This window comes from Chelonia mydas, chromosome 11 (genome assembly GCF_015237465.2).
Source record: "Chelonia mydas isolate rCheMyd1 chromosome 11, rCheMyd1.pri.v2, whole genome shotgun sequence".
Lineage (NCBI taxonomy): Eukaryota > Metazoa > Chordata > Testudines > Cheloniidae > Chelonia > Chelonia mydas.
The window spans coordinates 17,018,303-17,046,288 of record NC_051251.2 but is presented as its reverse complement, the minus strand read 5'-3'; the positions used below and the strand labels follow the sequence as shown (position 1 = coordinate 17,046,288).

The window sequence follows — 27,986 nt, the reverse complement described above, 5'->3', positions numbered from 1 at the left end:
ATTAGCGAGGGCGAGCCTAACCCGGACCAAAGCCCTTCGGCGGGGGAGTGTCCCTGCAAACAGCACAGAGGCGCCCCTTCCTCCCACACACACGTGGATGGGTTAAGGGCAGCGCGCCGCCCCCTCCGTTAAAACACAGGTTGGGGGGGGGGGGTTTAAGGGCAGTGCCTTCTACAGCCCCTTCCCCCAATACACACTAGGGGAGGTTAGAGTTAACCCCCCACACACACACAAACACACACACACACTGGGGGGGTTAGGGCCAGCCCCCCCAACACACAGGTTGGTGGTTAAGGTCAGAGCCCCCCCCATACACATGCTCGTGGGGGGGCTTAGGGTCAGACCCCACCCAAGACACACAGGTGGGTGGATAAGGTCAGAGCCCCCCCCCCCCACACACATATATACACACTAAGGGTTACAGTCAGACCCCCCCCCCCAGCCCATACACACACCCCTAGGGTAAATTAGGGACCGAGCCCCCTCCCCCATGCCGGGGGAAGAGTTGGGGGTGAGAAGCTGAAGGTTCGTGACCGCTCCGCCCGGGCAGGGTCGGGGTCAGTGCCCGCCCGTCTGTCCCCACGGGTCCCTGCTGTGTGGGGAGCCCTTCGGCCCCTGCCGGCCCGGGAGGTGCGCGCTGGTTAAGGACAGAGCCCTGCCGGCAGACACACACCGGACGGGGGCTCTCCCTACCCTTCCCAGACCGCGTCGGGCTGCAGCGCACGGACAAAGCCCGCAGCCCGGGATGGGGTTAGGGGCAGAGCCCGACTCACCGGCCACTGTGTAGCAGTAGCTCAGCGCCTGAGCCCCCACCGCCTTGGGGAGGGTCTCGGATCGCTAGCGGCCCCCCGCCCCACACACTGGGAGCAGGAGAGGGAGCCCCGGGAGAGGGGCGGGTGGGTTGACTTGGGAAGCCCGCCCAGCTTTACTGCCTGGCCGGAGGCGGGGGGGTCTCGTGATCAGCGCGCGGGGGGCGGGGGGGGGTCTTCCTCCCTCCCCCACCCCCACGAACTTTCTCCCTTCCCCTTCCCCGAGTGTGCCGGGAGGGGTCCCTCTCCCCTCCCCTGTCACATGGTGCGAGGGAGGGGGGCAGCGGGAGACTTTTCTCTCGCCGACTCTCCCCCAGCGCCGGCCAGTCTCCGCTCCCAACTCCTGGAGGCTGGAGGCAGCGCGCAGCCGGGCGGGCGATGCGGGCTCCCGGAGCTGCTCGCCGCAGCGGTGCGGGGAAGAGGCTCGGCGGCACCGCGCCTCGGCTGCCCGGCTGCTTCTGATGCGCCGCGGCGGGCGCCGCGCAGCCCGGGGCCCCGGCTCCACGAGGATGTGGCTCCTCTTCGGCGCGGCAACTTTCTGGGGATTGGTCCTGGCTCCAGGTAGGAGACGCGGGGCAGCGCGCCCCTGGGGGCCTGGGCAGGGCGCGGCGCCGGCTGCGCCCGGCTCTCGCACCTGCCGCTTCCCGCGCCGCTCTCCCGGCCGGCGCCCGCAGCAGCTCCCCGCTGCCACCCGCTCCCCGCCACTCTGCAAAGTTCGCGCTGCTATTCAACAGCTGCTGGCGGGGTGGCCCCTTCCCCCGGCACTGCGCCCAGCGCTCCCGAGGGGAGCCTCTGCCCAGCCCGTGCCCCGCTGGCCGCCCTCCCCCGGGCAATGCACCAGCCCGGCTCCTCTCGCCGGCGGGTGCGCGAGGATCAGCTCAGCTGTGGGTCATCGCTCGCTGAGCGCAGTCTCCAGCCCTGAGCCAGGTCCCTGCGCAGCGCTCGCCTCCCTGGCCCCGCGATCCTAACACTGACTGAGGCCAGCCTCTGTGGGCGATTGCCTGGAGAACCGCATCGCTCAGCTGGGAACAGCTCAGGTCTGGGTCCCTTCTACCAGCCTCCGTCCTGGGAGCAGCGCCGGTGTGAACTGAATCGGCATCGTCAGCCAGGCTCGGGGTCCCCTCTGGCATTTTGCTGCTCCCTGTGAGATGCACAAGGGACCAGCTCTGCCAGCGGTCCCCAGCGAGGTGCATAGGGAACAGCCGGGCTCTCTTCGTGCAGCGCCCAATTCCCTGACATGCCCGGGGACAGCTCCTCTGGGTGACGACGTAGTGGAGAAGTGTCTCACCTCGAGCAGTGCCCGCCCCCCGCCCAGCATGGAGGGCCTGTGACAGTTTCCTGCACTTCGTGTTGGAGAAGGACCTAATTTACATGATAAAAGAGGGAAGCGAAGACGGCTTTGCAGCTGTAATTGTGCATGGCAAAATAGTAATTAAATCATTTGTAATTAATTAGTAGTTAAGTAAACCCGACGGCACAGATAAGAGCTGAAGCGCGTCTGTTAGCCCGGTTACTGTCCCCCAAGCACGGATAGTTCTTATCCCACTGCTTTAAGGGGACTCCAGCGGGGTAGAGTGGGAGCTGAGAGTGCCGGGTCGGTGGGTAAGTGGTATCAATTTTGTTTCAGTCCTGTTCTTCGTACTCTGCCCCCTGCTGGCTGCAGCGTTTGCTCTTGCTCCCCAGGGAATTCGGATAATTCAAAAAAGTTGAGTGGCTGGCTAGGGATTGCTTCGCTCATGTAGACTCCCCGTTTGTACATAGTTAGCTAATTATAAGAATCTGGGTAATTATGAGGGGAGAGCGATAGCTCAGTGGTTTGAGCATTCGCCTGCTGAACTCAGGGTTGTGAGTTCAATCTTTCAGGGGGCCGTTTGGGATCTGGGGCAAAAATTGGGGATTGGTCCTGCTTTGAGCAGGGGGTTGGACTAGATGTGACCCCCCCCCCGGGGTCCCTTCCAACCTTGATATTCTATGATCCTATAAGGAGTAGCGTCAGCTAAATGGGCCAGACTTGTAGACAAATCTTTTGACAAAACCCATATTTTTGCTTTGCTGCTAAATAGGAACAACAGAGTGAAGAAAAAATAAGTAGCATTTTTGGCATATGCAGATCTACTCTGAGCAAAACTCTGTCTATTCCAGGAATTGGTCTGCAAATACAGTGTTACCAGTGTGAAGAATTCCAGCTAAATAATGACTGCTCTGCTCCAGAGTTCATTGTGAACTGCACAGTGAATGTTCAAGACATGTGCCAGAAAGAAGTAATGGAAAAAAGTTCTGGTAAGAACTTAATAATTACACTCTTCCAGGTTTATTTGGTATTGTTTGGTGCTCTTAGCTGCATTTGTTCATTTTTCTCTACTATGAATTTTTAGCTTAAGGCATATTATGTTATTACCAAAGGGACTTTATCTCAAATTTATTGTATTTTTCAGATACTTTAGGTTAATAATTTTCCTTTAAAATGGAAAATATTGAAACTTACAAGACAAATGTTAATAAAGATGTTAAAATATGGTCTTATGGTCAAATTTAGTTTCACAGCACTGGAAAATTAATAACAAGTTAGTTTAATCTCATTATAGTTAATTAGATGGGCCTTTCCCAAGAGATGGCGGAAAAGTGCATTAAATTAGTAATTCCTTCTTTTCTTTATTTACTCCAGCAATTCACATAAAGTAAAGGTTGATCGCGTGGGATAAGAAGCTGAGCTATGGGATTTCATCCAGAAGACAGTGAGCAGGGAAAGATATTGGAATTCAAGTGGGCATGGCTGAAAGAATGTATTGGGCATATGGATGTTATCTCTGAAAATTCTTTAGGGGCTCTGTCACTGCTCTAATTAATTTTAGAATACAGTGCACTGCTTTTAGTTTTTTATTCAAAGATCACTAATATTTTCAAGAGGAAGCCAGCCATGTTTGTTCTTTTCTCCCTAAATCATCTCTGGGCTGGGCTGTAAATCAATCCATTACATCAAATACTTCAAGATATTTTTAGAGATTTTGGGGGCAGGTGTTTTGTATGTTAAACTTCAGGACCAATCATAGTCATCTAACTGGATAAAACGTTCCAGCTTTATCAGAGACTTTTGGGTTGGGCTCTGTGATAGAGGAAAAGTGTTTGGCTGTTTGCTATTTCATATAGCCTCCTGCTCCTATCATAGCCTCCACCTGTGATGTTTGCAGGGGCAGAAGGAGCTAGGATAGTACTGGCTCTCAGGAGTTCCTCAAATTAGATATGATCTGCACACTGATGAGTGGTGTTTCAGATTGAAAAACTCATCTACAAAAGGCAGGAATCCAGAAGATGTACATAGATGGGAGTATGTAGTACCACTGATTTGGAGGGAAAGGATCTTGGATGGATATAGTGGCTCACAGCTGAGGGCAACAATTTATACATGCCTGTTGATTAAGGATGGTATATAGGACTGTTTTGGTGTTTATGTAAATAAAGCCACAGCCTGTCTCCTTCCAACAATACCAGATTCCCTCTGTTAATGGGAAATATAAGTATAGCTACAGGACTTGAAATGTAAAATAGTTTCCACATAAACAAAAGTGATTAATACTATTAAAATCTTCTACAGACCTAAATGATATTTACCAAGGTATTTATCAGCAACTCTGATCTTACAGCTAACCATGATTAACGCCCTGCAAATCATGAGAAAGTGGTAAAATTGCCTCTTTAGTAAATAGAGAATGCATTGTTAGCATTTGTCCTCAATACAGATAACACCATACACACAGTACTGCACTTATAGCTACTTTGTAAAGTATTTGGGATTTGTTCTGAACAGACAGAAAAAGATATATACTTAAGGGAAGATTAGTCGCCATTCAGTAAGAGAACTCAACTTTAAAATATGAACATATTTTGGGTAAAAACACGTTTTTCTCTTTATTTCAAACATAGTATCTTCTTTCAAGAAAGGAGTATTTACTCAGAGAAGGTGGTGGAGGTTTGAGACAGTTATGGGTTGTGAGGTGCTTTGAACCTATGCATAATTTTAGACAAATATTTGAAATGCAGTTTGAAGGCTTTGCCACATGCACCCCAAATATTCTATAAGCTTTTAAATTGGTTTGAATGAATGATGTGGAGGAGTTTGAAGTGCTATAAAAATCCTATATAGTCAAATCAGATCCCTCCCAGTAAAACATGTAAATTATCCTAATTTAACTCTTGCCACTTTCTTTCCTTTTATCCCCTTCCCTTTGCACAATATTTTTATTCTAATGTACAATTTCAGACTATAACAGCCTTCAAAGAAACATCTGTAATCTTGTTTTCCGGATGAATGTTAGACAAAGAAGTGTTTGCAGTTAGACCTCCTTACACAAGGAATGGTTTACTTAAGTGTATAGGTATCCAAAAGATTTAAGTGGAAGCCACTCACATAGCATGTATGTACAACTGACTTGTTCAGATTAAAAAAAATCAGATTAACAACTGAGTTTGCAAACTGGCTGATTAAGCTTTTGTGACTATGTTATATTGAAAATATGAATGATGGTGATTGGGTATTAAAAATATATGGCTGCATAAACTTGTCTTCACCACTACAAAGAAACTGGTTTGCAATAGACTAAATAAAGGTAGAGAAACATTTTTAATGAAATGTTCTTCTATTCTTTTACCTGGGCAATATTACATTGCCTATAATGAAAGTCTCTGGACTGACGTTTGAATTTTCCCATAGATACCTATCATGCAGTGCATAGCAGACTACAGTTCAGTCTTATTTGGCTTTGTTCTGTAAATGCAGTTCTTATTAGTTTTAAGTTAGAGAGTTACAAGTTCCCGTAAAGAAGTAAATTTTATTTTTAACTTAACTATTCCAAATTGAGTGAGATTTGCGGTACAGGTTAAATTTCTTTCCTATTTCCTCAGTCAGTTCGAGAAAAGGGTGGTAGTAAAGCAAGGAGGATTGAGTAAATCATCTCTTATTGGGGTTTTTTCTTGTTGTTTAAATGTGTGTAAAATAAAATGGCTCATTCTCAAAAATTTCATTTAATAATTCAACATTTATTTTGACAGGCCATTTTAAAACTCAGTTTTATGTGCTTATCATTGAAAACTGAAAAGTATTTCAAATATTGATTTTCATTTTATAATAATATTTGAGTTTGAATTTTTAACCCAGTATATAAAGAATATGCATTTGCATTTACTTGTCAGTGTGATCTTGTAATTAGTTTTTTCCTCGACTCGATACAGTAAAAGGAGTATAATTTAATTTTTATAGACTAGCCAAATTCTGCCTCTAGTAAAATATAGCTCTGTCAGTAAGCAAAATGTTTCATGTTCTCCTAAACCTTATTTAAAAGTTAAATGCAGTATATTGAGATAAAGTTCATGGTCTGAATCAGTAACCTAATGAACCTTGTCTCCCGTCCTTTGCAACATACATTAATCTAGTTGTCTATTTTGCAGTCAAGGGGGTCACTGATTTACATGCTTGTATACATTATACTCATGAGCATGTAGGCAATGGCTATTTTCTTACATATTTGTTAGTGGTCATTAAGTTTAACAATGACAGTTCAGTGGTTCAATTTTATTTCTATACTAAGCTCTCTCCTCAGTAATACAAAGGAGAACTGCAATTCTAAGCTTTATTCATTTATATTGTAAATACTTCTTAAGCCTTACTTTAGTCAAGACAAACCACTCCTGTTTAATTAAGGTAAAGTGAAGCTTAAGCTATGTTTAAAACCTTACTCTACTCAGTCAAAGCATTCTCAGAATTTGGGTCTAGAACCAGTTTTCTGAAATGTATTTCATCCCTACACAAGGCATTCTAACAATCCTATGTAAAATATGAAATTTTACAAAAATCCAAGTTAAAAAAGCACAGTTATGAGTATCTTGGATTTTCAAAATAGATATTGAAATCATTCATATTTAAATCAGATCAACTTAAGCAGTACCAATCAGATGGTTCCACTAATGTCACAAATGGTCTATTTCCTAATTAAAACAATAATAATAAAAGTGGGATGTATTTGGGTGGGGGAAGCAGTTAAGCATGTACCAAGATGGGTGACTATACTGAGCGAATATACCCTCTTCTCCCACCCGCCCCCCAACACACATGTTCTCTTATTATATCAGTTTGTATTACAATAAAACCTAGATAACCCATCCAAAATGTACAGAATTGGAGACCTCATGAAGTAAATGACAAAAATGTTCCAAGTTTCAGTACCATTATTTATGCATTTTTCAAGACTAAGTTTTAGGTAGTAATGGGAGATGGCTTCCAATGGGAGATGCAAAAGAACCATATTTCACTACAGGGAATGCACTTCGCCAACTAATTACTTAACCTAGTTTTTAAAAAGCATCAATACTTCTCTTCTTTATAAGGAAGAACTGTGAGCTCTGGAGGAGGCACTGAAGCCCATATCAAATACTTTTGGTGCCATAGAAACTAACATAAGGGATAGGTTTTTAAGGTTAGCCTTCTAGTTGAAGAAGCAACTGATGTTTGCAAGCAGATTACATAGATGAAATGTTTGATGAATGAGAAGCGTTCTTCATTATATTAATTCCATTTGCAACTATTTCAGGAAAACATTGGTAACTGATTTTTTTTTTATTATTATTATTTTTTTTTTTTTTTTACTGATTTTTGAGCACTGAATCTACAAAGCTGCTGCTTGTCAAAGTGAAAGTGAATACAAGAACAAAGAAACCTAAATGCATACTTCTCTTCTTTGGACCGAATTAAATGTTTCGGCTATTCTTGTGTTTATTATATTTAAATAAAACAAATTCTAAGAAATACAACTTTTCTTCTATTGGTGACGAGTGACCTGACCACTTGGGACTTGATGCAAAACCCACTGAATGCAAGGGGAGTTGGTCTTTCCACTGACTTTGATGGGCTTTGGATCAGGCCCATAGTCTGCAAAAAGATACAGAAATGCAGCAAATACAGAACCCAGTCTATCTCCAAATGGAGAAAACCGTACAACCGTCATCAAAAAATGGTACAAGGCAATTTCTTATCACTATAAATAACGGTGTTTTTAAAAATAGAATAAACCCAGAAAATGAACAGAGTAGAAGGAAATCAAGTGTGACGGGAGAAAAATCAAAGGACAGAGTTGGAAAATGTAAAATTCTTAGACCATCTCAATGCTCAGTAGCTATAACAGGCTATTGAATTTTTAAAACAAGGCTTCATGCTCTTGCTATTTCTCTGTTATGTAGCTTGTAAATCTTTTTTTCACTGTCTCTGTTACACCATTCACCTAGTATCTGCATTAAAATGCCGCTTGGAAAAAGGCAAAAAGAGTTTTGCAACAGGCATTCCAAAAAAAGTTTCTAAAAACTAAATTTTCTCTAGATAGCAAGATGAGATTATTTATAAAGTTTCCCTGTAAATGAACCTCATCAATTCAATATACCTGCAATAAAAGGTTCTCTTTTTTTTTTTTTTTTTTCCAATTTACAGTGGCATTTCCCATGCATGCACTTGTATAGAATACTGCAGTATAATTAAAGCAATTCCTGTAATTGTACTTAAAGTAGTGCCTAGGAACATGATATTCATTTCACTGGTGAATTTTAATTGCTGTTTCTAAGGATCTTCATGATACTGATTTCCAACTCCCTCCTTTTATGAAGCAGAGGGAAGCAGATGTTAAAGTTCTACCACAACTAGTCCTACATTAACACCTTCACCTCTGATTTCTTTGCTGCCACATTCAAGTTGCACCATATATGTTGTTCTTAAGGGCTAAACAAGTATATACTCCTCTCCTGCATATGCATAACTGTCACAACCTCAGGGGTTCCCCTGAGGAAGGCAGATCAGCACTGCATGTTGCTAACGCTGTTGCAAGCATCGCAAAGCATTTTGGGGAGGGTCAAAAGTGTGAGTGGGGAGTAGAAGACTCATTTTCAGGCTACAAGAGGCCAAAGAGGGAAGGAGAAAAAAAGCAGAGAATGGGTTAACTCAACACTGCGGCTAGCAAGCTCAGTCCGATGATAAGAGCTGGCCCCAGTCCAAGGTCACGGCGCTAGATGAAAAATTATCTCACCCAGCCACAGCCAGCCATGAGAAAGAAAAAATACACTGAACCAGGGCTGCAGAGATGGAAAACATAGGCGAGACAATGAGGGGGGGAGCAGAGCTTCGCGTCCCTGGAGCTGTTGTGTTTTGGTAAAGCGAAGAAGACCACAGAAAGCCGGTTTGGACTGGCACAAGAGCACCAGAAACAGAGGTCACGGAATGGAACACCCCCAAAGGAACCCAGGACTTAAAACCCTCCTGAGAGCTGGAGTAATTCGTAGATCATAGCGGACCCCAGGACGACCTGGGCCAGGACAGAACTCCCGTCCACCCTTCCTTCTCTTCTGCTCACGTTACACCCAGGCTTGGCCAGCCTCAGGTAGAACGTGTGTGAGTACGAAAGTGGGTTAGGGCTTGGGGCACTAACACTTTCTTCCTTCCTCTGAGTGATGTGGGGAGCATCCATCACTCTCCGCTGTTGTTTTTATTATTTTATCAATAAACTTTTAAAATTTAAGCACTTGGTGTGTTACATCATCTCCTCCCTTAATGATCCTGTGGCCTCAGCCTGATCACCTGACGCCTCGGGCAGATTGACAGATTTCTGTTACCGCATAACTCCCATTGACTCAAGCAGAGTTACACATTGGCATCAAGGGGAGAGTGTGCCCTGCGTACATTTATTGACAAAAGATTACCATAGTCAACAAAGTTTAACACCTTCAGAATCTCTCTAAACATTACAGTTTTATAGATAATAGCTATAAATCTTCTTTAACTTCATCTTTATCACTTAAAAATTTACAGAAAGGAATATGTACCAATTCCTGCAGTGGTTTCAGGATGTGTGGGTTGTTTTTTCTGTTGTGGTTTTATTTTATTTTTTTAAGAACAATGTCAAAAGTGATTAAAGTCTTTTTGTTTTAATAACTCAGTGGAGTTGGGAATAAGGAGGGGAATGAAGAGATGCACATATGTATTTTGATCATTTTCAAAACTAATATAACACTTAAGACAATATATTTTATTAGTATTTTTCAAGTGTAGAAAGTAACTTAGTGCATGACATAGTTAGCAAATAGCATCTTGTTCTGCACTGTTAGATGCTGAACAGAATCAAAGCATAGTAACCAATATTCACAACACCTGGATGCTTTTTGTTGGGGTGTGAATAAAAGCTTGAATATGAATAAAAGAATTATAGTATATGTCATTAACTTTCACTATATGCTGTAAACTTCGAGGGGTGGATATATTACCATTCAGAAACTGTTTTCAGATGCCAAAGCTGTAGGGCATGTTCTCTTATTAATAAATCGCTTTCTATCAGTTGCCTACAACACTACAAAACAAGCAGGAGATAAACTGAATTAAGTGCATTAGATAAGGTGAAACCATGGAGAGTTTATAATAAATTGCTTTGTGCGTGTGTGTTTTAAATACAGTAAAGTAATGGTGGAGCTGGTTGTGGACTTCAAGTAGTTGATGACTTGAAAACCATGAAAAGGATCCAAACGCAAAAGTGATGAAGTGTTGTATTATTTTAAGGAGGTTGTGATATCTGGTCCAGTGAATTTCATTTCTCACAGGACATGGACAATAGCTTTTTATGTTTTTCTATTTCTGGGCTTGTCTGAAAAATATGTACAATGATAGGATATGGTGCCCATAGGCTGGTATCTCTGAACTCTGTCCCTTATCGAGTACCATATCGTGCCCCACATTTCACATATAAATGAATCTGAATTTCAAAAACAATTTCCAGTGACCTGCCCAGCTTTTTCTCTAACTCCTGGGGAGCTAAACACAAGCAAGTATATTTAATGACAACAATATAGTTGTTTTCATTTTATAGCAGGGGCATCCGTTGGCAAAATTGAGAGTAATCACAAATGCTGCATCCATAGTACGTGGTGTTCTAATGATGGTATTACCAGTGACACTTTCAATGTGAACTAAAAATCATTTTAAAACCCCCAAACCAATGGCCTCATCCTGGTCACATTGAAGTCAAGGACAGCAGGATTGGGTTCTAAAGTGTTAAATATCCAAAATCAATAGCAGAATATATATTTAGATTTAAACCATAAAAATATACTTTAAACAACAAAATACTAATAAATTAGGTCCTTCTTTATTCCATCAAGACTTGAATGTAGGTTTCTGTGTTAAACTTGCAAGAGCTGACGACGTTAGCCCCAGTCCTGCAAATATGTATACTGGCAAATAGCTGTACACATGCAAATAGACGCACTGAACTGAATAAGGCTCTTGAAAAATATGTGGATTATTCACATGTGTAAAGTTATTTATGTGTGTAAATGTTTGCAGGATTGGGGCCATTTAACACTCCAAATAGCATAAGGACTATGGCTCCCTAATTCATTTCAGGGAATTACTACTGTAATCAATACCTGCAAGTAAAATACTAAAGTCTGATGCTGAAAGGTCAGAAGCCTGAGTAAATGTCCAGTACTGGAAACTGGAATACATTTTGATCTCAATATCCATGACACTTCCCTACCATGTAGAAAGAAAGGACAGCTGACGACTGTACAAGCCAACTGTACTTGAAAAGTTGTACAATTTACTACTTTACTGCTAGTGCACAGTAAATTGTAAAGATGAAATAGATACAACAGCAGAAAATAAAAGGTTAAGATTGGAAAATGAAAGCTGCGGTTTGACTGGAATGCAATTGTTTTTAATCCATACTTGGCATTTACTAAAAAAAAAATCTGTCTGGTAATACAGAAAAACCAGATGCTGCTCTTAGACTTTGCTAATCAATGCATATTTTTAGTAGTTTAATGCCTCACTTGTGCTTTGTGAAGCTGCAAGCAATAGGATGGATTTTCCTGGGTCATTATTTAAAACAATATTAACAAGCCTGTTTTGCTTTAGACTTCCAGTGCCATAATTGGAAGGCACAATTTGATGCCATGTTCTTCTTCAGTATTGTAAAATAAATCACAGTAATCCAGTCCCTTGTTCACTGTATCCAGCAATTATCCTGTTTTTCATCTAAGAACATTTTCAGCCCTACATGACATGGTCATGGCAGAGAGGTCAGAAAGCAGGTAATCAAGCATCTTTTTTAAAAAAGACGTGTTGTTCAAAACCACCTATTACTGTATTTGCCCAAAGGATTTAAAAACCAAGGCAGTGATTAAACGAATTTTTAAAATTGTTGCTGCAATCATTCTAAGCATAAAGTGAAATTGTATATGAAGAACTATTTAGTGCTTGTCTACACCCGGAGTTATTCAGGACGCAGTCAAGAATAAGTCTGGAATGAGTGTCCACACTTGGAGTTATTCAGAAATAGCTATTGCTCTTTAAATTCATACCCTGCCTTAATCCAAATTAACACTCAAGTCATGCAAGCCCTTAGGAAGAAAACACTAAGATAATGGATGTAGTTTTCATAACTATACTACACTATCTCAGAATCTAATTGTAATGGATATACTTGCTCCTTAATATATTTATAAGGGGGGGTCCAATTCTGGAATCCTTACGAGTGTAACGAAAGGGGAGATGCAGGGCCTTCGTTCTAAAGCATAGGTCTTGGCGATAGAAGAGTTGAGTTCTGTCTCTGGTTATGCTGCAGACTTCAGATCATTATGCCTCAGGTGCCTCCTTATAAATTGTGGATCACAATTAAATATAGTGAAGATTAATTAGACGTTTATTAAATCACTTTGAGATTCTCTCATGAAAGGTAGTACATAAGTACAATTGTTATTAAAACGTAATTAACTTCCGTGTGAGTTTTGAGAGAGTAGGGACAGCAAAATTAGTCTAAAATGAAACAGCACAATTTAAAGAGCCTGTGTGTAAAATTAAAAGCACGCCCAGTTTTCATCTCTTCCAAGCAGGTTATTCTTTATTAGAAACAAAACAAGAGCACAGGTTTGAGTCTTTTATATGAAGTTATTGTAACAACTTCAGCTTCTTGAATATTAGTGTAGTTGCACATAAGCAAGTTTTGAATACATGATTTCTTTTTCAAAGCATAATGCAAGGAAACATTCCTTTTCCACCTGCAAGATGCGTCACATTCTAATACGTGTAGGACCTTATTGGATCAAATATTCATAAAGACTTTTTCTATAAATCAGGAGAGCAAAATCCCAAAAAGACTTGTGGCATCAAATCACTGCATAATGACTCCTGTGAACAAATACTAGATAAACAGGGATGCTTATGTGACTGATGCCTGCTGAGTGTGGTGTTCTGTCCTCTTCCAGTGGCACTTAAACCACCTAGAGAGTAATGAGTCTGCTACAGCCTTGACTAAGTGGCACGTGGCTTTTAGCTCATGCAGCAGAGAATCATGCACTAAGCTTCAGAGATCCCAGGTTCGATCGCTCCTGCTGACGACCAGGGTTTGTCGGTGTTACACTTAGCTTTACAATCTAGTGAGTGGAGGAAAAGGTGCATGTCAAAGCCACTTAGTCTGTTGCAAAGGCTGTCCTAGTTAATCTGTACCAGATCCTCCACCAGAACAAGATAATCCTATACCCTAATCCTTTTGTGGCTTTGCAGTCTGTTTTTGACCATCTGTGGATGTATCAAAAAATCTGAACTCAAGTCCTATATTTCAAATTAAATATGATTTTTGATGTATTAAATGATATACATCAAAGATTATATTTAATTATTCTGGCATTACAAGAAGGGTGGGATTCACAAGGAGGGGGTGCATGGGGTTGCTATGCCTATCTTTTAGGTTCCCTGCCATCGAGTGGAATTCACCACCCTGACTTAGGTGCCCAGGGTCCCTATACGATGCATGGGGAGAGTTAGGTGTCTAAAAAAAGAGATTCACAGAAGTCAGCACACTGAGCAGGGAGCTGCCTAAACCCAGCCCTCAAAGGATCTTGGATGCCTAACTCCCCCCACTCGAAAGTCACAGTCATGGACTGTCTCCTGGCGTTCAGGGCCTAAGCCAGGTCGGCCCTTTTTCAAGAACCACTCCGGCAGTAGGGCCTTCATACCCATTGGGCCTGCAGGTAGAGCACTTACTTAGGATATGGTGATGGGCTCCCCTAATTCCTAGTGCAAATCTGCATTCTACTTGAGCAAAGCAGGGACCTGAAGACAGTCTCCTAGTGAGTGCTATGGCTAGTGTGGGCAGGGTCTTGCCTGTGGAAGTTGTTTCACTTTACATACATTACTTAAATGGTCATTAGGTCAGAGCGGGACATTGACTCCATAGCCCAGTGGTTAGGGCACTTAACTAGGCTACGGAAGACCAATATTTACTGCAATAATTACTCAAGAGTTGTATATTCCGAAATGCAGCAGACACTAGGCTGAAATGCAGGAGCTGTTTAGCAGGGCTCACACAATGTAGGGCAAGAACTAAAGAATACCATATATACAGTTAAAACTGCAGAGAAAGTGTAGGTAGAAAGACAAGACATCAAGTCTGAGTGCTTCAAAAAAGCATGACCGTACAGATTTCCCAAGACCCCCAAAATTAAAAATTCAGAGGAACAAGAGGTGAGGCCATTTAGGAGGCTGGCATAACAAAGGTGACAGAAGAATGCTTTATCAACTTGTATACACTGTGTTAAATCTTGTCTTTATGAACAAATGCAATAACATCCAAGACAGACTTAATTAATCATGAATGTGTATCATTAAAGTGAGGCTAATTATTATTACCGGTTTCACACAGTGTGTGCGCGTGCAGCTGATTCAGATGAGCTTGACTGAAGCAGTAACTAATTTGCAGCCTTTTTGGTAAGCACCAAATGCAAGAATATGGCAGCAACTTTCCATATGTTGCTTCCTTGTGTCTCGTTTTCTTTACAAAAGCCTATTGGAGGAATGGTTATCTCAGGCCATGGAGAAGTTCTTATACTATACTATTTGATAGCCCAGCAATCAGAAACATTATGATGCAAAACATGAATTGGAATGATAGAAGTGTCTCTTTTAGGACATATTTAATTTAATCTAGGGCCATTTCATCTTTGTTTAATTTTGTTTTTAGGCCACATTCCCAAAGGGACTTAAGGCCACAAACTCCCACTTCAAGTGCCTAAGACCAGTGTTTAGTCACCACTGGCATTTACAAACCCCTCACTCAGCTGCCATCTAAGTCTGGATGTATCAGTTTCTGCATAAATTCTCTAAGTACCAAAAATGTTTCCTGTAAAAGTGCCTTAGGTGCCTAGATTCCAGCCGCTGGGCATGCACACTGCATCTTAGACAGGTGCCTGCATACCTAACTATTGCCTAAGCCCCTGCAGGATCCCCAAATCAGGCATTACCATGCAGCACCTGATCAGGTAGTTGTGCTCAGTGCCTGCCTAACTCTGCGTAGAACAGCCTTCTTGCTGGGGAAGGAGGGAAAGAGCAGCTCCTGTATACCCATCAACCAAGTGGTTACAGCATTCATCTGGGAGACCCCAGTTTCAGTCTTTCTTCTGTCTAATGAGCCGGGATTTAAACATGGGTGCTCTAACCACTGGACTATAGTTATTTTACGCTTCCTCTCTCTGGCCCAAAACCTATTTAATTATTTATAACCATGGAACAGCTTCAGCCAGAGAGCTCCGCATCAGATTAGCCCGTAGTCCAATGGTTAGGGCACTCTCCTGAGTGATGGATGCCCCTTCTCATCAGGCAGAAGGGGAAATTGAATCAGGGTCTCTTACATAGAATCATAGAATATCAGGGTTGGAAAGGACCTCAGGAGGTCATCTAGTCCAATGCCCTGCTCAAAGCAGGACCAATCCCAAACTAAATCATCCCAGGCTGAGCTTTGTCAAGCCTGACCTTAAAAACTTCTAAGGAAGGAGATTCCATCACCTCCCTAGGTAACGCATTCCAGTGTTTCACCACCCGCCTAGTGAAAAAGTTTTTCCTAATATCCACCCTAAACCTCCCCCACTGCAACTTGAGACCATTACTCCTTGTTCTGTCTTCTGATACCACTGAGAACAGTCTAGATCCATCCTCTCTGGAACCCCCTTTCAGGTAGTTGAAAGCAGCTATCAAATCCCCCCTCATTCTTCTCTTCCGCAGACTAAACAATCCCAGTTCCCTCAACCTCTCCTCATAACTCATGTGTTCCAGTCCCCTAATCATTGTTATTGCACTCCGATGGACGTTTTCCAATTTTTCCACATCCTTCTTGCAGTGTGGGGCCCAAAACTGGACACAGTACTCCAGATGAGGCCTCACCAATGTCGAATAGAGGGGAACGATCACGTCCCTCGATCTGCTGGCAATGACCCTACTTATACATCCCAAAATGCCATTGGCGTTCTTGGCAACAACAGCGCACCGTTGACTCATATCCAGCTTCTTGTCCACTGTAACCCCTAGGTCCTTTTCTGCAGAACTGCTGCCTAGCCATTCGGTCCCTAGTCTGTAGCGGTGCATGGGATTCTTCCATCCTAAGTGCAGGACTCTGCACTTGTCCTTGTTGAACCTCATCAGATTTCTTTTGGCCCAATCCTCTAATTTGTCTAGGTCCCTCTGTATCCTATCCCTACCCTCCAGCGTATCTACCTCTCCTCCCAGTTTAGTGTCATCTGCAAACTTGCTGAGGGTGCAATCTACACCATCCTCCAGATCATTTATGAAGATATTGAACAAAACCGGCCCCAGGACCGACCCTTGGGGCACTCCACTTGATACCGGCTGCCAACTAGACATGAAGCCATTGATCACCACCCGTTGAGCCCGACAATCTAGTCAACTTTCTATCCACCTTATAGTCCATTCATCCCGCCCATACTTCTTTAACTTGCTGGCAAGAATACTGTGGGAGACCATGTCAAAAGCTTTGCTAAAGTCAAGGAACAACATGTCCACTGCTTTCCCCTCATCCACAGAGCCAGTTATCTCATCATAGAAGGCAATTAGATTAGTCAGGCATGACTTGCCTTTGGTGAATCCATGCTGACTGTTCCTGATCACTTTCCTCTCCTCTAAGTGCTTCAGAATTGATTCCTTTAGGACCTGCTCCATGATTTTTCCAGGAACTGAGGTGAGGCTGACTGGCCTGTAGTTCCCAGGATCCTCCATCTTCCCTTTTTTAAAAGATGGGCACTACATTAGCCTTTTTCCAGTCGTCCAGGACTTCCCCCAATTGCCACGAGTTTTCAAAGATAATGGCCAATGGCTCTGCAATCACATCCGCCAACTCCTTTAGCACTCTCGGTGCAGCGCATCCGGCCCCATGGACTTGTGCTCGTCCAGCTTTTCTAAATAGTCCCGAATCACTTCTTTCTCGACAGAGGGCTGGTCACCTCCTCCCCATGCTATGTTGCCCCGTGCAGTAGTCTGGGAGCAGACCTTGTTCGTGAAGGCAGAGACAAAAAAAGCATTGAGTACATTAGCTTTTTCCACATCCTCTGTCACTAGGTTGCCTCCCTCATTCAGTAAGGGGCCCACACTTTCCTTGACTTTCTTCTTGTTGCTAATATACCTGAAGAAACCCTTCTTGTTACTCTTAGCATCTCATCCCATGTGAGTGTCCTAATCACTTCCAATAAGCATCCAGCCCAGATTTAGGCATCTAATTCCCTTTGAGGGGCAGGGCTCATGACACACCCCTCTCCTTGGCATTTGCTACTGACAGTGGGCTCTATTACTCTATTGGCTAATTTAGGCAACTCCTAGCTCAGCATGCTGTGTTTTGTGGACTCCATTTTGAGGTGTCTAATTCTCCCCACACAGTGTAGAGGGCACATGGGCCCCTAACTCAGGGTTTGTGCATTCCACTGGTATCAGCACACCTGAAAGTTAGGAATTGCTTTGCTTAATCCCCTTTGTGAATCTAACACTTTGTTTCTTGAAACCGTTCTGAATCATTGCTATTCAGTAGGCTAAAATGAACACACGTTTGGGCCCAATTTTGCTCTCAGAATGCTGTGTGGTGGTAGAATGCTGGATTGTTTTAAATTCAGTGTTATAACTAGTCTTCTTCTATACTTGAATAGTTCCCAATTTTTGGCTGTCCTGTTGCTACTTTCTTTTATTGTGTATGAGCTTTTCTTTATGCTGTGACTGAGCTGGTCTGCCATAAGCTCTTTAGGCAGGAGCCTTACCTTCTATTATGTATCAGAAGCACTAGCATATTCTGGGCAGTGCCAGACAAATAAATATAAGAAAGGTACATTAAAGGCCCACAGAAACTAGTGATACAGCAAAGAACAAGACATAGAAAGCTTCCTTCTGTGCTCCTGCAGATGCGAAGTACTTTTTGTTATGCTGGCTTGTGTTTGATAGTTTATTTTTAATATAATAGCGGTACTAAAAAAATGCCTCCACAGAGCTGGAATATACTGTATTTTTTGCTCTATGTTGCTCACTGTGTGCTTCATATGCAGCATATGAAGTCCTTAGGGTAGACATGTTTTGCTTACCTTATTTTGCGGCAAGAAAAGTAGCATCTTTACTCATAGTCATAAAATGTGGTCGTGCAGCTACTGTGGTATGATAGGCATTCATTTATTTCAGTGATAGGAGAGACAGTCCAATTTATGCAATGTAGTTAGGCTAAGATGTGTATAGGGCATGAAATAGCCTCCCTGTGGAAATTCCCATTGCTGTATGAAAGGACGACAGGAACACCAGGCTCTAGAGACCAGAAGAAGATTGCATTACCACATATGGCACTCCATGATTGCCAAAACCCCCAACTAGTTCATAGTCTACTATATGAATGGTACATGCAACATTGATGTATGCAAAGGTTTGTTTGAATGGGTTTTCCCCTCTACATTTTATTGTGTTGTTGGACCTGGAAACTAACCTTTCTGGAGGAGGGTTATAATTTTTCCTTGAATCAAAGTTTGGAGGCAATCATTTGTTCTATATTCATTCTACTACCTCAAGAAACCAGGATCAAAGAGGTATGAGCTAGTCTTCTGTAATAACCATCTCTAAGATTTCTGTGATTCAGGGCTTCATAGCTTTTGCCCCAACTTGAACCAAAAAGGTATGGGGAAAATAAGAGTCGTATTTGACTAGAAGTTGAGCAAGAAGAAAGTAAATCGCCTCGAATGGCATCAATTTTTCCTATTTTTCAGGCTACTTGCTTATCTTTATCGTACCTTGTGAAGAAGGATTACAGCATGCCAACCACAGTAAAAACCTTTTTCCATGTAAGTTGAGTTGCTACCTGACAACTCCTAGAGTCATCTTGAAAATGCAGATAATTTCTGTGTAACAACAGGTCCTTTGAACGCAGATCCATCTGTACTTTTTTGTTTATAAAAAGATATCTTGGATGTGGAGAGTTCTAAGAAAGCCAAAGAACTGCCACAAACCCAACTATAAGAATGCTGCACAGTTTTAATTATCTAAAGAAGAATCTGAGTCTAATTCAGATTACTGCTACTGCAGCTGGAAATGGGAATAAACACTCATTGGGGAATGGAATTTTCTATTGGAAGAAACAATTGTGAAGACACTACAAGAGATGAATGTTACAATGAGGTTTTATTGCCAGTCAGATCATTCGTTCTACTTAAGCATGAATGTGTTCCATCTGTGCATGAAACTACAGTACTAGAGTTTAAAATTCCACCTTCCCTGCAGGAATTTAGGGTTTGTTTTTACAGGAACTCTATTATGCAACTGAATTCATGCTGGAGATAAGAAAGCCATTGATGGCAGTTGAAATTAAGGCTGTAGGCGTATATGATCATCATGATTGAGGTCTTCAGAGTTCCCTGGTGAAAATCAGGATGCTTCCATTTCGAGGCTATGAACAAACTGTTCACAGTAATGAACATAGTCCTTCAGTTAAAGCAACACGACTTGGAGGCTCCGTCACATCAGATACCTAAACCATAAATCACTGTGGATGCAAATCACACGAAACGGGGAGAACCATCTCAGTCAAAGAAAAATGCTCAGCAGCGAAAGAAAAACTGTATATAAACAGAACAAAATCATGCACCTCTGTTACTAAAATTCTAGAAGCTTAATAGTTAGGCAGGGAAAAATCAGCTTCAATGTTCTTGACATGTTCTAAATAGAGAGGATTGGATGAGCCAGAAGCCTGCAGAGGAGGAAGGGGACTCATCACCAAGGTCTGATCTTCTGGAATAGAAATGGGAAACACTCAGCATGGTTGTTCTCATTTAACTCTTACACAAAAGCAGTGATTTCTCAAGAACTAGAGAAAATTAGCTCTAGCAATGGCCATGCAAGTAGCAAGGCTGGGACAGGGCTTTTGCCCTTCAAATGCTGGAGAATAAATTTGGACAAAGCAACCCAGACATTGGGATGCCAGCATCATGAACCTACCAGGGGTAACACTGTTAGAGCTCCTGGACCGGAATAATCTATTTCCAGGGTCACCCGCATGCAAACTTTGACATCAGTTTGTGAAAGGAAAAAAAGCCCTTGTTAACAAAGTTTACCCAAAATAAGGTGGATGAACGTCTGTCCTTAAGGTAAGATACCATGGCAGCATCAATAGTCAAAGATGAACCCAACATAGTGGGTGAAATCTTGGCTCCAAGCAGGTCATTGATTTAATTAAGATCAGGATAAGATGATAAGAATTTTCTGTAGATAACTCTATATTGGCATCGATTCTGAAAGTTCCACAACACTAGAACAGTACCAGTTTTGGGGCAACATGCAGGGAATTGATTAAAATAAGACCAACAGCTGCTTTTCCTCTCTAAGCAATATTGCTGAGCGTAGGAAATAATTTCCCCCAGGGCACAAACCAAATAGACTATGCACTGGGAGAGGTTCACAGCAAGTGGGTGGGGGAAGATGGCTTTGTTCTGCTGTAGCTATTACTGCTTAAGATCTCTACTAGACCGTAGAACTAGTGCACTGCTCTCTTCCCCCCGTTCAAAGGGGATTTAGCCAGTGGACCTACATATCATAGCTGGCTTTGGGGAGGAGGCCAAAGAGGTGGGGGTGTGGCTTGTGCAAACTTCTGCTCTCCTAGTGCTCAGCCTCAAGGAGCCCTTGTTGGGCTGTGATTCATAGTGTACGTGGGCACATAATTCTTCCAGTGAATCCTCATATCCTTATCTCAGCTCACCTAAGAAGGAACTTCCCCACAACTATTAGTGACCCACCCACAGGGGCTGGGATTTAGAGAGGGTTAAAGATGTAGGCATGTAATTTTAAAACTATGCTTAATTCCTTTCAAGTCAGTGGAAGTTAAGTACTTTAAGTATCACTTAAGTGCTTTCCTGTCAGCTAATTTGATGTGGCCTGCGTTGTGCAGGAGGTCAGACTAGATGATCATAATGGTCCCTTCTGACCTTAGTATCTATGAATCTATACATAAAGGTTTATGCTTCAGAACTGTACATTATGGTTAGCACAAAAGCTTAATAATGTGCATTCTGTCATTATAGTATTACTGAGGGGGCCTTGGGTAGGCAAGACTAAGCAACAACCCAGAGACACAGCTTTGACATCTTCAGTTTCTGTGCTGGGAAGCAGCATGGTCAACTCCATAGGAGACCTGAATTTTAACCCCAACTGTCACTGACCTGCTCTGTGAACCTTAGCATGACACTTCACCTCTCTGTGGATCATCTGGAAAGTGGGGATGCTGATACTTACTTGCCTTTATAAAGTGCTTTGAGTTTTACCAACTAATGCATAATATTTAAAAAAAAAACCTCTTAGAAGTAGGGCGGTCAAGTGATTAAAAAAATTAATTGTGATTAACTGCACTGTTAAATAATAGAATACCATTTATATAAATATTTTTGAATGTTTTCTACATTTTCAAATATTGATTTCAATTACAACACAGAATACAAACTGTACAGTGCTCACTTTATATTTTTTGATTACAAGTATTTGCACTGTAAAAAAAATAGTATTTTTCAATTCACCTAATACAAGTACTGTATTGCAATCTTTGTCATGAAAGTTGAACCTACAAATATACAATTATGTACAGAAAGACTGCATTCAAAAACAAAACAATGTAAAAATTTTAGAGCCTCCAAGTCTACTCAGTCCTACTTCTTGTTCAGCCAATTGCTAAGGCCTGGGCTACGCTGGGGGCGGGGTTCGAACTAAGATGCACAAGTTCAGCTATGCTATTCACATAGCTGAAGTTGAAGCATCTTAGTTCAACTTATCTGGCTGTACTCAGGGTGGCGAGTCAACGGCGGCGGCTCCCCCATCGACTCCGCTTACTCCTCCTGCCGAGGTGGACTACAGGCGTCGATTTGGAGATCGATTTCATAGAATCATAGAATATCAGGGTTGGAAGGGACCTCAGGAGGTCATCTAGTCCAACCCCCTGCTCAAAGCAGGACCAATCCCCAATTAAATCATCCCAGCCAGGGCTTTGTCAAGCCTGACCTTAAAAACTTCTAAGGAAGGAGATTCTACCACAGGATTCTACCACGTCTTCACTACCGACCGGATCGGCGGGTAGTGATCTATCTATCAGGGATTGATTTATCGTGTCTTGACAGGAGATTCTAGACAAGACACGATAAATCAATCCCTGATAGATAGATCACTACCCGCCGATCCGGTGTGTAGTGAAGACGTACCCTAAGACAAAACAAGTTTGTTTACAATTGCAGGAGATAATGCTGCCCTCTTCTTGTTTATGTCACCTGAAAGGGAGAACAGGCATTTGAATGGCACTGTTGTAGCTGGCATCGCAAGATATTTACATGCCAGATGCGGTAAAGACTCATACGTCCCTTCATGCTTCAACCCCCACTCCAGGGGATGTGCGCACATGCTGATGATGGGTTCTGCTCAATAACAATCCAAAGCAGTGCAGACCAACGCAAGTTCGTTTTCATTATCCGAGTCAGATGCCACCAGCAAAAGGTTGCTTTTCTTTTTTGGTGATTCGGGTTCTGTAGTTTCCGCATTGAAGTATTGGTCTTTTAAGACTTCTGAAAGCATGCTCCACACCTCGTCCCTCTCAAATTTTGGAAGGCACTTCAGATGCTTAAACCTTGGGTCCAGTGCTGTAGCTATCTTTAGAAATCTCACATTGGTACCTTCTTTGTGTTTTGTCAAATCTGCAGTGAACGTGTTCTTAAAACGAACAACATGTACTGGGTCATCATCAGAGACTATTATAACATGAAATATATGGCAGAATGTGGGTAAAACCGAGCAGGGGATATACAGTTCTCCCCCAAGGAGTTCAGTGACAAATTTAATTAATGCATTATTTTTTTTTTACGAGTGTCATCAGTATGGAAGCATGTCCTCTGGAATGGTGACCGAAGCATGAAGGGGCATATGGATGTTTAGCAATGCCAGTGACGAAAGTGTCATGCAAATGCCTTTTCTCACTTTCTGGTGACATTGTAAATAAGAAGTGGGCAGCATTATCTCCTGTAAATGGAAACAAACTTGTTTGTCTTAACGATTGGCTGAACAAGAAGTAGGACTGAGTGGACTTGTAGGCTCTGAAGTTTTACATTGTTTTGTTTTTGAGTGAAGCTATGTAATAAAAAAAATCTACATTTGTAAGTTGCACTTTCACGACAAAGAGATTGCACTACAGTACTTGTATGAGGTGAAAAACACTATTTCTTTTATCATTTTTACAGTGCAATATTTGTAATAAAAAATAATATTCACTTTGATTTCAATTACAACACAGAATACAATATATATGAAAATGTTGAAAAACATCCAAAATATTTAATAAATTTCAGTTGGTATTTTATTGTTTAACAGTGCAATTAAAACTGCGATTAATCACAATTAATTTTTTGAGTTAATCACGTGAGTTAACTGCGATTAATCAACAGCCCTACTTAGAAGCCAACACACTATACTGGTGGGCATGTTATTTCAGAGTAAAGAAACTAAGAGGTATGCAGTTGAATGCGCGTTCGGGTCATTTTCTTCTTTGGCTAGGGCATCCCCTTTCCTCTCAGACAGGCAGTCTTGGCCTATTAGCGTGAACATAAAAATCAAAAGGTTATGGGTGGGATTTTAAAAAGCACTCATCAGTGGCCTCACTTTGTTCCTACTGACATGAACACTTTTTAAAATCCTACTCATGATATCTATAGAGGAATGAGGTTTTTATTAATCTTGAATGCATGTAACACTTACTAAGCATTTATTATACTTCCACCCCTTCCTCTCCCTAATCTTCCCCCAGGTAAATTGGGCAAAAAAAAAAAAAAAAAACCCCAAGGATTCACGGCTGTATTATGTGCCCTATCCAAATTTCTGTCATATCACATAAAGGAAAGACCCTTGAAGTAGTGAGTGGTAATAATTGTTTATTTTACAACCTTATAAAATTTTTAAAATATAGGATTGTGTGCATTAGAATGCAGAGTGCACTGCGTTTTATTCAGTTAAAAACAGTTCGAGATACTAGCTTTTAAAGGAACACCTTCAACTTTAAAAAAATAATTTCTCTTCAAATTGTTTTTACCCTCTCCTAAAACAACAACTAGGACTGAACAAAATTAGAGAAATCTATTTGGTGGTTTTCCTTGTGTATTGAACAGTGCTTTGTGTTTAGTCATTTCCCCTCCCAAAGTCAATCACTTACCCATCTTTGTACATTTTTTCCCCACAAAGCAACAAGCAAAAGCAACATTTTTAAAACATTGGAAAAAAAAAGTAATTCTAAAGCTACAAAAATTGTGCCGGAGGACTCAGGCCAGTAAAGTATCTGAAACTGGAGTGCCTTTTGAAATTGACTAGATTTCCTTTTCAAACCTTTTAACAGGCACTCCATCGGATTACATTTTTGGTTGTAAAATGTATGGCTTTAAAATGCATATTGTATATTTTACAACATTAAAACAAATCTAAAACAATGGCTGAGATTTTCATAGCAATGCAGGGATTTTAGTCACACATCTGTTATTCTAACTTATGGAAGTGATGAGACTAAATCCCCAATATTGATTTGAAAATTTTAACCAGCATTCCCAACTGTCTGTCAGAATCTTCAAACAGGATTCTAACATACACCAAAAGCATGTTCATATTAAGCTAAGTAACTTTTGTTCTGTGTCACAGGAATCCTCTATCGCAAGTCCTGCGCATCCTCTGCAGCCTGTCTCATAGCCTCTGCTGGATACCAGTCTTTCTGCTCCCCAGGGAAAATGAACTCTGTTTGCATCAGCTGCTGCAATACTCCACTCTGCAATGGACCCCGGCCCAAGAAGAGGGGGAATTCTGGCACAGTGCCCAAGGCAGGCATATTAACTACTATTTTGCTCTTAAAATTGGCTCTTTTATCATCAGTGCATTGCTAAACTTAAAGGATTTTTTTTTTGTCCTGGCATTATTTGTTCCATATCCCCATATCCCACTTTCTTCAAAGACACTGCTGTTCTTTTGCTGCCACCCTGCTAAAGAAGAGTTTGGTCCAAGAACCATCTTCCTCTCCCTGTTTTTTTTTTTCTTTTGGTCAGCAAGTAATAAATTCAGTTGTCTGATTGAATTTCTAGTGTGCACTTTAAAAAACGAATGGCACACAAACTCATGCTCCATTTGTGTAACTGGAAACAAGTCCATCAGAAACAGCACTTAAGGAAGGTATAGTTGATTGTTCAGTTTCTAGATCCTCAGTTATTTTAATTTCCATGTTATGTTTATTGCTAATCATCTAACTTTGCCTTACACGGAGTCACATTTCATGTTCATGAAGGCCATTCTGTGCAGCTGGACTGGACTCTAAATTAGTCTCCAGTGGCATTATTTCCAAGTTGGTCTCCGGTGATTCAAGATTCAATTTCGGTGGACTGTAGTCAGGTTTGGTCTCATTCTGAAAAGTATTTAAGAAAACAGGGCTCTTTCTAGAAGAATTGCGCTTAGATGAAAGGAAGATCAATGGACGCATAAAATGGCCAGTGCTGGTTCGAGAATTCAAATTGGCTCGCAGAAGCTTCTGTTTATTGGCATGTTCTATCGTCAGATGGCAACGGAGGACCTGTCGAAATACGGTTCGGAACTGCTGAGAAGAGATGTTGTACAGGAGTGGGTTTATCACAGAACTGAAGTAAAAGAAGGTGTCTGCAATGGGAAGAAGGATCATATACGCTCTGAAGTAGGGCACAGTCCAGTCCTGCTTAGGTTTAGCAGCAGCCATGATCCTTCGAATCTGATTTGGCACCCAACATATTGCCAGAGTGGCAACAATCAGTCCTGTGAGCAAAGGGGGAGAAAAAGAAAACATGTGAAACAAATCATACAATATTTAGTCTCTCAGTTTTGCACTTACTGGGTAGGAAATGGTACTGATTTTTCAGTGTTTTGCTCGACAGCTTTTTCTGGCAGTAGCAAATATTTTAACAGGTTCAAAGTCATTGCCGTATATGATTGGATACAGATTGTGTAAGATTGTATTTATTTCTACCTGTTGGCACTTGTTAATTTTCAGATGTTCTCTCATTGATATTTGTATCTTTAGAAAGAATGGGAATTTGTTTGTTCCTACATTTGTGTTTTCCCTTTTCTTCCTTTTTTTAAAAAAATATAGCCATATTAGTGCAGGCAATACCCAGAAGAGAGATCAGACTGTTTGTATTTTACCAAAAAAAAAAAGAAAAAAAAGAATGCATAATAGTATATTAGGCATTATTTTTGGTAACTTTCCTCTTACAGAAGATATTTTTAAGTAAAGTATGTATGGATCTTTTTAGGGTAATTAAGAAGATATATGTTGGGAATTAAATTCATGAATGTAAATGGCACAGGAAAGACAGAAATGTAAGCAGTTTGAGATAATACAAAATGTGTTCCAAAATGTGGTATCTGATCATTCTATATTTACATATAATGTGTCGCTGCATCACGCTACCTTATCGACGTTTTTTTAAAGGGAAACATTATCTAAATAGACATCTGAGGATTCTGTCTTTACGGAGAAGCTTTCAATAGAGAAACAGCAATAATGGAGTCTCTCTTGTGACAGTAGCATTAGAACACATCTATCAGAGTACTTTCCACACAGTGGTAGCACAAGGATATGGAGGCAGGGAAGGGAATGCAGTCTGAGTTTTGAAACTCCTAACCTCTAGCTAATATGGAAACAAATGCTGGAAATCCTAACTTCTCATTTGACGATGACACAAATTCAAATATAAATACTCCAAGAAAATGTACTAAAAATTGAAAACTTTACAGTTTCCACTATATTTTTCCCTTTTCATCAAAGGTGCCTTGTATTAAAACACAATGGCAGCAGCAGAGTCTGCCTCCCCTACAGTTATAATAGTCTTGTAGAGCTCTGTAGTGCAAGGCAGCACATTTTACCAGATTTTTTCTACCTTTGATTTTATAGTTCTGAAATCCAACCTGCTTCTCAACAGAAACAAGAATTCTGCAGCTGCCTTTCAGTAAATTTGGTTTCATAACTACACCCCACGTCTTGTTAATTCTAAAACATAGAAAGCAAAAGAGAATAATTGACTGGAAAGGATGAGATCACTTTAGGGAGACATGGAATTCTAAAACAGTGCATTAGATAACATTTGTTGGCTTGAAAACCAGTATTTTACTGGAGTCAAAATTATGAATGTAAAGAAAAAGATATGAGGTTTTCACCACTTTGGAAGTGCCAGGACTCAGAAACAAGCAGTGTGTGTATTCAGTGTTCTAAGAACTGCAGTTTTCACATTTTAATTTTATTTTTTCCAGATTCTTTAATAAAGAGATTCATTTTCTTAATGGGAGACCAGTTTCCCTTCTGTTGTACAAGGACTGTACAAATTTCTTCTCTCATTGACCCATACTGATCAATTGAAAACCCTCTTTTCTGAGAATTTCCCCCCCAAAAAACATTTTAATGAAATTTAATTTTCAAGGACACTGCTGCCCTGAAGGATTGGGGGGGGGGGGAGGGGTTGGTATCTCAGATATCAACATTACTGTATCTATAGAGGCTGGGAAAAGGAGAAATAGGAACTTGCTTGATCAGGTAAGTGACCAGAGGAGACAGTGTGGCCTCATCTTTTGCTTCTCTGCACATCACCTTTCATTCTGTTCTCTACTATCACAATACCTCACCCACCAGTCTCTCTGTAGATGTCCTGTAACATTTTTGTACTGCATGTCCCTCACCTCACATTTGTGTTTCACTATTTGTGTTGCATTTCTGTGTCATGACATGAGCTTTGTGCAGAGCTCCAGACTTTAATGGTTTTCTTTGCTGCCAGCACTAT

The 27,986-nt window shown here is 41.4% G+C and overlaps 2 protein-coding genes across 4 annotated transcripts in view; one reads left to right on the top strand and one right to left on the bottom strand.

The window, feature by feature from the left end:
* The first annotated feature begins 551 nt into the window (after positions 1–551).
* LYPD1 (LY6/PLAUR domain containing 1) lies at positions 552–27,492 on the top strand. Its single transcript, XM_037912867.2, has 3 exons — positions 552–1,370; positions 2,952–3,089; positions 24,838–27,492. Exons 1-3 carry the CDS (start codon positions 1,271–1,273, stop codon positions 25,074–25,076), a joined length of 477 nt encoding a protein of 158 aa, XP_037768795.1. The 5' UTR covers positions 552–1,270; the 3' UTR covers positions 25,077–27,492.
* The window catches only part of GPR39 (G protein-coupled receptor 39), a 126,130-nt gene continuing 122,657 nt past the window's right edge, over positions 24,514–27,986 (bottom strand). For all 3 annotated transcript variants that reach the window (XM_037911900.2, XM_043525445.1, XM_043525446.1), the window contains one exon: positions 24,514–25,968. In XM_037911900.2, coding sequence (XP_037767828.2) covers positions 25,451–25,968 — 518 coding nt within the window. In that variant the 3' untranslated portion in view covers positions 24,514–25,450. The remainder of the gene's footprint in view (positions 25,969–27,986) is intronic.

What these genes read in the sequence shown, in the direction of transcription:
- LYPD1 (XM_037912867.2), top strand. Translation starts at nt 1,271, where the DNA reads ATGCGCCGCGGCGGGCGCCGCGCAGCCCGGGGCCCCGGCTCCACGAGG. An exon ending in GGGATTGGTCCTGGCTCCAG is followed by an intron (nt 1,371 to 2,951) that starts GTAGGAGACGCG and finishes TGTCTATTCCAG; the next exon opens with GAATTGGTCTGCAAATACAG. An exon ending in AGTAATGGAAAAAAGTTCTG is followed by an intron (nt 3,090 to 24,837) that starts GTAAGAACTTAA and finishes TCTGTGTCACAG; the next exon opens with GAATCCTCTATCGCAAGTCC.